This window comes from Ostrea edulis, chromosome 1 (genome assembly GCF_947568905.1).
Source record: "Ostrea edulis chromosome 1, xbOstEdul1.1, whole genome shotgun sequence".
NCBI classification, from domain to species: domain Eukaryota; kingdom Metazoa; phylum Mollusca; class Bivalvia; order Ostreida; family Ostreidae; genus Ostrea; species Ostrea edulis.
In genome coordinates this window covers 57,193,179-57,203,075 of record NC_079164.1, presented here as the reverse complement: position 1 = coordinate 57,203,075, position 9,897 = coordinate 57,193,179, and the positions used below count along the sequence as shown (strand labels likewise).

Below are 9,897 nucleotides of genomic sequence, written 5' to 3'. Positions count from 1 at the left end.
TACTTAATTATCTGTCCATATGCACTTGTACCTTTCATATGTTTGCTTCTGCTGGAACCAGTTCTGATTGTTAAAGCGGGATTTTTTTGAGTGCATATGTCATACAAGATATCGAGGCCAACTCACTTACAAGGATAATTACTTACTGTAAAAGTGTTTGTTGGAATATAGTAAATATCAGCATTTTTGTATTTTAAAACTTTTCGTTTCTTGTAATTACATTGAATTCAACTTTATAGTGTATATACTGATGAAGAAAATAAAAAGGATATTTTCACAGAAATTCGCAATATCACCCCTGTAGCTGAGATATGAACCTAAATGAAAAGCAGTTTTGTCCATGGTGTTTTTTCTTCTTCAACATTTGCTGCTCAGATGCTCAATACAATTTTTCACTAGTTGTTATCAGTTCAATAAAAATCCAATAACACTGAAATATATTTAATAACAAGTAATTAATCATTGAAGAAGATTAGTAGTATCTCTGATAACGTTAAAATAATCGTTTCATGATGTGCATAAACGGATATATTAAACGGCTGCCATGGTATATGTATGCACCTCTTGTATTCAGAAAACAATGTAATTTTTTTTACTTCATGTTTCTTTTATAATGTGCAAAAGCGTGTGTTGCACTGATCACAAATGAATAACACTTTCTCTGGTTGATGTTTCCTTTTTACATGCCAACGCAATTCAGAATTGGTCTTGAATTCCTGACCACAAGTTTCGCACATTCGAAGTGTACCCATCTCATGGAATGAAGTTCTAGGGCTTGATACCTGAAACACAGGAGAAAATCTATATAACAGAGTTTGGAATTAGGTAATATTATGAGCTCGAAATAAAGGACACCACAGAGTCGTCCACTTCTGCTTCATACTTAGATATTTTATTGAAAGTAGACATTAACGGCAAACTGACAACTCAACTGTATGACAAACGGGATGATTTCAGCTTCTCCATCGTCAACTTCCCACATTTATGTAGCAATATTCCATTATTACCTGCATATGGTGTTTATATATCTCAACTGATTCGATATGCAAGAGCTTGTTCTGGGTATAGTCAGTTTTTAAATCGAGGCAAGCTACTGACAAACAAGTTGATGGTACAGGGATTTCAACAGTCTCGATTGAAGTCAGCATTTCGCAAATTTTATGGTCGTTATAACGATCTAGTTCGTCAATACAACTTCGCATTGGGTCAAATGCTGTCTGACGTGTTTCATACCGATTGTTAAGCCGTTCTTGGCACACTGATTTGACTGTGGATAACTCCGTTTACCTGATCAGGATATGGGGCTCACGGCAGGTGTGACCGGTCAACAGGGGATGCTTACTCCTCCTAGGCACCTGATCCCACCTCTGGTGTGTCCAGGGGTCCGTGTTTGCCCAACTATCTATTTTGTATTGCTTGTAGGAGTTATGAGATTGATCACTGTTCGTTATCTTCACCTTGCATGTAAACGGGACAATTGAATTCAGGAAACGTCGGATTTATATTGTTACAGAGGATTATAAAATGATGATAATTTCTCACCAGGCTGAAGCTAGCAGTCACTAACCAGCAGCCAATAAGCACGTAGAAGCTAGCAACCACTAAGGAAAATCATCAAAGGACTGAGAGTACTCATAGAAAAATATTAAATTTGAAACCTATTTTAAAGGAATTTTTAATTCATGTTTTGAATTAACAAATGTCAATCGCAACACTCATGGGCAACTTAGCTCACGAGATGTTGTACATCAATGGTGAAATGAATTTATATCAGTAATTTGTAATGAAAGGATGGAAAGAAATAAAATTGACCACACTTTTCAATTTCTGATCTTTTTGAACAATTAATTTTCTCACTTTACATGCACGAAAGTAAATGCACATTGATAATTTAGCTCACCAGAATATTACGATCTTAGTCATTAAGTACCAATGAATAGATTGATATGATAGGGAAAACTATATGATGTGGGGTGCTTTATTATTTCAAGACTGATCCTATTTTCATGTGCCAATCCATTTGAAATCATATTGCATTCAAAAACCTTTTCTGTAAATTAGCTCACCTGAAGAGTGATAATCATTGCTTTGTTACAAAAGAAATGATTGATTGAATATTGTTTAACATCCCTTCCGAGAATGTTTCACTCATATGAAGACGTCACCACTGCGGGTGAAGGGCTGCAAAATTTAGGCCTATGCTCGGCGCTTGTAGCCATTGAGCAGAGAGGGATCTTTATCATGCCACACCTGCTGTGACACGGGACCTCGGTTTTTGCGGTCTCATCCGAAGGATCGCCCCATTTAGTCGCCTCTTACGACAAGCAAGGGGTACTGAGGACCTTTTCTAACCCGGATCCCCACGGGATTAAAAGAAATGAACACAAGAAATCTTTTGAACAAGTGGTGTAAGGAAACAGGATTAAATAATGAAACACTGTAATATCTGGTGAATAATACCTCCATCCGGTGACTGCTATCAAAAATTGTGTATGACCTACTAAAAAAAGTATAAAACGAGTTTTATGACTGCTTTTAGAACTGTAATCTTCGGAGACAAGACAGAAGGAACATCAAGGCAAAATAAAGGACCCCTAGAGCTATCATTCACCACTTTCAGTTTGGGGCTGTAGTGGTACCACTCGGTGGCTACCGGGGGTCGGGACAGATTTTAAGTCTGTATTTCTACTCTGTGAGGGGAGACAGGGACACTACATCCACTGACTGAGGTAGAGAATGCTAAGGGGTACTCGATACCATGGAAAGAAGAGCTCTGTGATACCTAGAAGTATTGTTTAGCTCACTTGAACTCTAACATTTTCCGTACCTCTTGGATAATAACGGAATTTTATGACTGTTTTCAGAGTATTAATCATTGAAGACAAGGTCGAAGGAACATCAAGGCAAGGTAGAGGACTCCTAGGACTATCATTTACCGCTTTCAGTTTGGGGCTGTTGTGGTACCACCCGGTGGGTCCCGGGTGTCGGGACAGATTTTGAGTCCCTATTTCTACTCTATCAGAGAAGACAGGGACAATATATCCATTGATTGAGGTGGAGAATACTACGGGGTACTCGATGCCATGTAGAGAAAACCTGTGTGATACCCGGAAGTATTGTTTAGCTCACCTGAACTTTGACATTTTTGTAACTCGTTCAGAATAATGGGGTTTTATGACTGCTTTTAGAGCATTTATCTTTGAAGACAAGGCGGAAGGAACATCAAGGCAAAATAGAGGACCCCTAGGACTATCATTTACCGCTTTCAGTTTGGGGCTGTATTGGTACCACCCGGTGGCTTCCAGGTCTCGGGACAGATTTAGAGTCCCTATTTCTTCTCTATCAGGTGAGACAGGGAAAGTAGTAGAATCCTAGAGCTATCATTCGCCATTTTCAGTTTGGAGTTGTAATGGTACCACCCGGTGGCTCCTGGGGTTTGGGAGAGATTTTGAGTTCCATTTTTCTACTCTACTAAGGGCGAAGGCTTCAATTGGTTGGAATACCGCAGGGGATCCTATATATGGTATCACAGAGTTCGGGTCCAAAACGGGCTTAGCCCCTGTGCATTCGCCAAAGGGATACTTTGGTTGTTGAAATTTATCGGCATGGAAAACCTGGTAGCGACCACGTTTGTGAGGGTACATAGCTTCGGAACAGTGTTTCACTTTTCTTTCTTTTTAAAACGGCGCCTTCTTCGTTTACATCCGCAATCGGGTATTTACGTAATTAAGAAAAATACGTTTGATTGTTATTTTGGACTTTATGGGTATGCAAGACGTTGTTGACATGCATTAGAAATATTTTCAAGAAAAAATAATTAAATCAAGTCATGTAGCTTATTCGGAAGGGGGGGGGGGGGGATGAACCCAAGGACCTGTGGATGATCTTAGAATCTCATCAAAACCGGAACAGACGGTGTGACGTCAAAATTATTGATTTTTGTGGTCTTGAATACAAAAGAGTTACACATCATGGCAGCCTCTATAGATCGCGGGAATTTCAATTTTTGACGTTTTCAAATTAGTACTGAAGCATATCTACGCCATATATCAACAGATTTGTATGACAAATCTTTATCATATAATTAATCCTATCATTTATCATGTAAAAATCTTTTGGGTTGCCTTTCCCTTTAACTGAAAATTTTGGTCTTTTTTAAGGTCCAGTTGAAATGTGTACTTCTGTAAAATAATAATGCCTTACTAGTATTAATTTTTATATAAATATACTGCACACGAAAGCTAACACTTCCTTAACCAGTATATTCCAAATGTTAAGATGTTGCAAGCGGCGGAAAAAAAAAGATCGTTTAGGGATGGTGCAGTGTCAGCATGTTTACATATAGCTGCTTTGGACATGCAATTATGATTATTGAATTTAATTGAATAATTGATTTGCTCTATTTTCGATTTTATTGAGCATGATCGAACACTTGAGGTGACGAAATAGGTCACATGATTATTACAATGGGCAAAGCTGACAAGAAGTGTACTAAGCCAAACTCGGAAGTGCATTGTTAGTTTATTTTTCTCCTTTTTTGGATTACTAGAAATGGATGGAATTTGATTATAATAAAAATCCATGTACATGTAATGACAAACAAGATTGTACAATCGTAATACTGTGAATCAATGCCAGTTAGAAATATTTCAAATATCGGTGTGTCATTTGCATTCGCTATGTATTATGAAGTTTGACGAGTGGAATTTCTTATGAAAAATAGAGAAATCGTCAATATAGTCAAAATTACAAACGTCGTCAATATTTTCACGTTTATAGTATTATTTTTTATAAAAATATTTTTTTAACTCAGAAGTATAACTTTTTTTGTATTTTTTCACATAACTTTTCTATAACTGTTTAAGTATTTTTTCTGTAACATTTCATAACTCTTGTTAAGTATAACTTTTTGCTAGGTATAACTTTTGTGTAACTTTTTCATAAGTTTTGTAAGGCATAACTTTTTGTCGGGTATAACTTTTTCCATAACTTTTGTTGGGCATAACTTTTTTGTAACTTCATTCCAGCTGTTTATATGAGTATAACTTAAGTATAACTTTGTAACTTTTTGATAACTTTTTTGTAATTATCATGAAGTATAACTTTTTTGAAGTATAACCTTTATATAACTTTATGCATCCAAGTGCATAAAGTTATAAAAAAGGTTATATGAATTTTATTATGTTGAAATAAAAGTTGATAACTTATACATGAGTTATAACTTTTTTGTACCTTAGTTGTAAGTAAAGTATAACTTAATTTGAAAAAAGTGGTTCCAAACTCCGATAACTTAGTTACAACTTTTTTTAGTTAAAAAAGTTATAACTTTTTGATAAGTTTTTTTCGGTATGGGTAGTCTGGTGTGCTAACTTTTTATACAGGTACAGTCCCTGAAACGTTCTACTTTCCCACTTGAACGGTAAACGCACGGTGAGCAAACGGTGAACGCACGGTGAGCGTAGGGTGAACGCACGCAGAGCGAACGGTGAGCGCAATTTGGTGAACGGTGAGCGCAAAGTGAACGGTGAGCGCACGGTGAACGCAAAATGGTCTATTCGTTCGGTATATTTCGGATTTCCCCCTTGGATTGTACTTTATAATCAGGTAGAGAATATATATATGAATACATCTGTTTGCTCATTTTTGTGCAAGTACTGGATGTATATTTCTTATGAAAATGATCGTAAATTTTTACATCAATTGCTACAATTATGCACAAACAAAAGAAAATTTCATTTGTACATTGTTTACAGTATTACACATACAGATACTTATATACATGAAAAATAGAAACATATTTTATAATATTTAGAATTCTTGACGTTTTCATAAATCATAAATATTGGTGCGTCATCTCGGTATACTATATGTAATTCTATATTTTGACTTAATATGCATAGTATTTAATTTCTTAATACAAGAGTATAAACGATTCATGTGAAACAAGACTGCTACACGTAGCCATGTCACATACTGCCGCAAAAAAAGTTGAAGCACAAAAGTCCCTTAACTCCTGTAAAATTTGTCGAATCAAAATGACGGCGCAATATGATCAACTACATATGGTGACTAACAATCCTACAAAATTTTAACAAAATCCGTTGAGCTGTTTCGGAGGAGTTGCGTCCACAATGTGTTCCTATAGTGCAGCATGCACAAATTCAACAAAGTCCCGTAACTCCTGTAAAATTTGTCGAATCAAAATGGTGGCAAAATATGATCAACTACACATGATGACTAACAATCCTACAAAATATGAACAAAATCCATCGAGCGGTTTCTGAGGAGTTGCGTCCACAAAGTGAAGTGGGACGGACCGACGGACGGACGCCGGTATTTCTGTGTCCCCTTCCGCGTTGCGGTGGGGGGAAATAAAGATAGTCTACTAATTAGTGCCAAGAATTTACAGATGTACATGCATTACTTCAAAATTTACGAGCGCGTCGTTTGGATTACACACAATTAAAAAACATTCCCGAAAGGAGTCAAGATAAATGCATTAAACAACCAACAGGAGTAGAACAGGTACCTCGTGTTGACACCTGAACGCTTCTAAATAGTATGAAAGGTTTATTCCCACGTAGATTTTGCGTAATTCACTTTACTGCAAATACATGTATAGTATACCTGAGGAAATAATCCCAGAATTAATGTACATACGTACAAAATAAATAGTGTGACCATGAATTTATATTTAGATTGTGCAATATTTATAAAATGTTGATGCGAAAAAAACTGTTTATTGTACTGAACTATACGTATATCATATATGGGGCAGAAATGTACGAGAAATATTTCATCTTTATAATCAGAGACAAACGATTCAAAAATTTCAAATTTGGGGAAAGGAGTAAATACATTTATTGAGAATGTCTCTCATAAATATAGGCGTAAAATAATCAGAAATACTTGTCAAATCAATTTGACATTTGGGCACGAATGTGCATTGAAATGTACATTGTAGCATCGTTTTTTAAGTAAGAGAGAGAGAGAGAGAGGGGGGGGGGGGTGCTTAAGAAAAATAATAAACTTATATAGAATTCTTTTCAAGTGAGACAAAATAAAATATAATGAATTGTGCATTTGCCCAAACTTGAAAATATTAAATGATAATTCAGGTGGAGGCGAGGAATTTCTTAACTGAAACTGCCACATTTTCGTACACGTACCAGCGCTCGTTGCTCGTTTTTCGCTACATGTACATGTATAGGAGTTAAATTCATAACTGCAGGCTCTTACTCTTTTCTCTCATTCAGAACTTCTCCCACTTTTTAACCGAACAATATTTGTTTTGTAATGATAATAACAATGATTTATTCTATTCTTTGATATTGATGAGTGATCTGCAGTTTTCCTTGAATTTTCGCAGTTGATAGTCCTGATATTTGTACTTTATAAATTAAATTTATGATATAATAAGAAAGTTTACTTTCACTCTTATGCACCCGTTCCTTTTTCATTTTTGCCTCGCTATGAAAATCGATCCTTTGACTTTGGTGTTCCGAATGACAGTGAACGGTGAACGCACGTTGAACGCTTTGTGAACGGTGAACGCACGAGGATCACAAAAGCGTGAATGGAGAGCGCACGGTGAACGCACGGTGAGCAAACGGAAAAATGGTAAAGTAGAACGTTTCAGGGACTGTAAGTCTGAGTTGTGTTCAAGTCATACCACTGAAATAGTTTTGATTTTCTATAATTCTAAATTTCCTTATTTGATGTAAATCATGTTACCTTTACTATTCAATTACTTTTCCTGTCCTTAACCCTTTTATTTCTTTTGCGTTTTTGACTATTTCCACATCTATTTTGTTTTGAGAAAGCATATGTATTTTGATAAGAAGTGGTCCTCCATTCTGATATTTCTCTCAAAGTTATTTTTAAACAATGTTTCTGATTCGTTAAAAGTCTTAACTTTAAACGTTTCAGATTTCACGTTTCACTTGTTGTGTGATGGATTGTAAATTCGAGTTTGATTGCTTACAAGGGATATAAAAACGTGAACGCGGCTCGTTCAAGTTATTTTGGGTTGTGGTAAAGGACCTCAAGGTTTGATCACTTTTCTTTTCCCTACTAATTCAGCTAGGTATTGTGCGAGCTTTTGCTGCACGGTTTTCTCTTACTGTCCCGTTTTGGCAATGAATTAAATTATTTCTATTGTAAAAACCCAACCTTAAAGTCTGGCTCAAGGTGAATTAGATCTCTTACCTAAACAAACTTAATTCATATTGTTAAATTAGATTTTTTATTTTTCATAGGACTTATGTTTTATACACTGTAAGTAGGAATTTTAAATTTATATAGTACATAAATATCATAAACGGACATATTCAGAAAGGGGCAAAGATATTCCTCATTAATTGCTTTGAAACTGAGTTAACCACCAAATAGGGAATGTTAGGTCAAGATCACAGGGAAGGTCAAGGTAAAAAAAATAATGCCACAGTTGAATAGCTACCAACTAATATGTATCAGTGTAAGAGTTTTCATAAAAATATTGTCAATAGTTGTCTTGAAACTGAGCGAAACACCAATGAGGGAAAAGTGATGTCAAGGTCAAAGGAAATGTAAAAAAAAAATATTGATGCAGTTGAATAGATGTCACCAATATGTATCAGCATATAAGGTTTGATAAAAATATCTCGAATAATTTCTTTAAAACTGAGCTAAACGCAAAGTGTGATGGAAGGACAGAAGGACTGAAATGACACTCACCATATTCATGGTGGGGCATAAAAATCTTATAAAAATCAAAATAGAAAGTCCAAGGTTACTCAGGTGAGCTGTGTTGCCTAAGGCCCAGCTTTTGTCAGTTTTCTAATGTGTTCGTATGGCAAAATATAACATTATACATGTACATAAACTGGACAACCCAAAGCAAAATGATAAGAATGATATTAAGTATATTCGGTCCTGAAAGTTTTAATTGAACTTTAATCATATACCGAAATTTACATGCATTAAGTTTCACTTTCATTGTCACTTTCCTTCTGCTTCAGCGGAATATTTCCTGAAATAAGAAAATTGGTTCCGTATGAAAATGAACAGGATGAGTTTGAAGTTCATTAAAGTTACTATATAGATTTAATGCAGAACATCTAGAGGCTCGACTCATGTTCACTAGAGGCTTAACTCAGACCTACTACAGACATCAAAGGCCTCAAGGGCCTCAGAGTCGACTCGCTCGCGATTTTCAACAAGGGGTGGGGGTATACAGCACCGTCTTATAAGCTTTAATTCTGAATCTTTAAAGTATGGTAAAACATGCGTATTATGCTTAACTAGATATCTATCGCAATTCAACGTCACAAACTAGGAACACGACACATCGGCTTGAGGAATTTACCCATAAAAGCTTCAAAAATGTGTGAGATCAAAGGTCACTTTCCATGGTACCTAGCACATCTACATGGGATGATCATTTATCGGTACTTGTATGTCAAATATCAAAAGCCTACCGCAAAAGACAAAAACAGTAACAGCGCGGACACAATCTATAGCAGGTATGATACAAATTATTCTCTTGAAGTCTTCAAATATCTTGATCGCCTTTTCCTTCGTTCTGTTTACATGGAGAATTTACGCAAAAATGTACCACGTGCGTATATAAATGATGTTAACTCATTCCTTGTTTATTTATCTACACAAAACAAATATAGAATTCGTTAATTCATTTCAGATATAATTTCGTCAAAATTCAGTTAGAATAATGGATTTACATATGGAATAACACTGCTAATGTGAGTGTAAGGAATAATATCTCTGGGTTGAGATTGAATGTATGTAACGTATTCATGCGCGTTCACATTATCTCAACCAAATGATAAAAAAAAATATATTGGAATTACGTAACACTGGTTTAAATGCAAGAACACAATAACCAATATTTTGTTTAAA

The 9,897-nt window shown here is 35.6% G+C and overlaps 1 protein-coding gene across 2 annotated transcripts in view; it reads right to left on the bottom strand.

Annotated features, from left to right (window-relative positions):
* Window positions 1–425: 425 nt before the first annotated feature.
* The window catches only part of LOC125664678 (glutamyl-tRNA(Gln) amidotransferase subunit C, mitochondrial-like), a 47,717-nt gene continuing 38,245 nt past the window's right edge, over window positions 426–9,897 (bottom strand). Inside the window, exons 5-6 of one of the 2 annotated variants that reach the window (XM_056154844.1) lie at window positions 2,067–9,010; window positions 426–782 (exon numbers count right to left, since the gene is read on the bottom strand). In XM_056154844.1, coding sequence (XP_056010819.1) covers window positions 8,961–9,010 — 50 coding nt within the window. In that variant the 3' untranslated portion in view covers window positions 426–782; window positions 2,067–8,960. The remainder of the gene's footprint in view (window positions 783–2,066; window positions 9,011–9,897) is intronic. The other variant, XM_048897537.2, reaches the window with a different exon arrangement.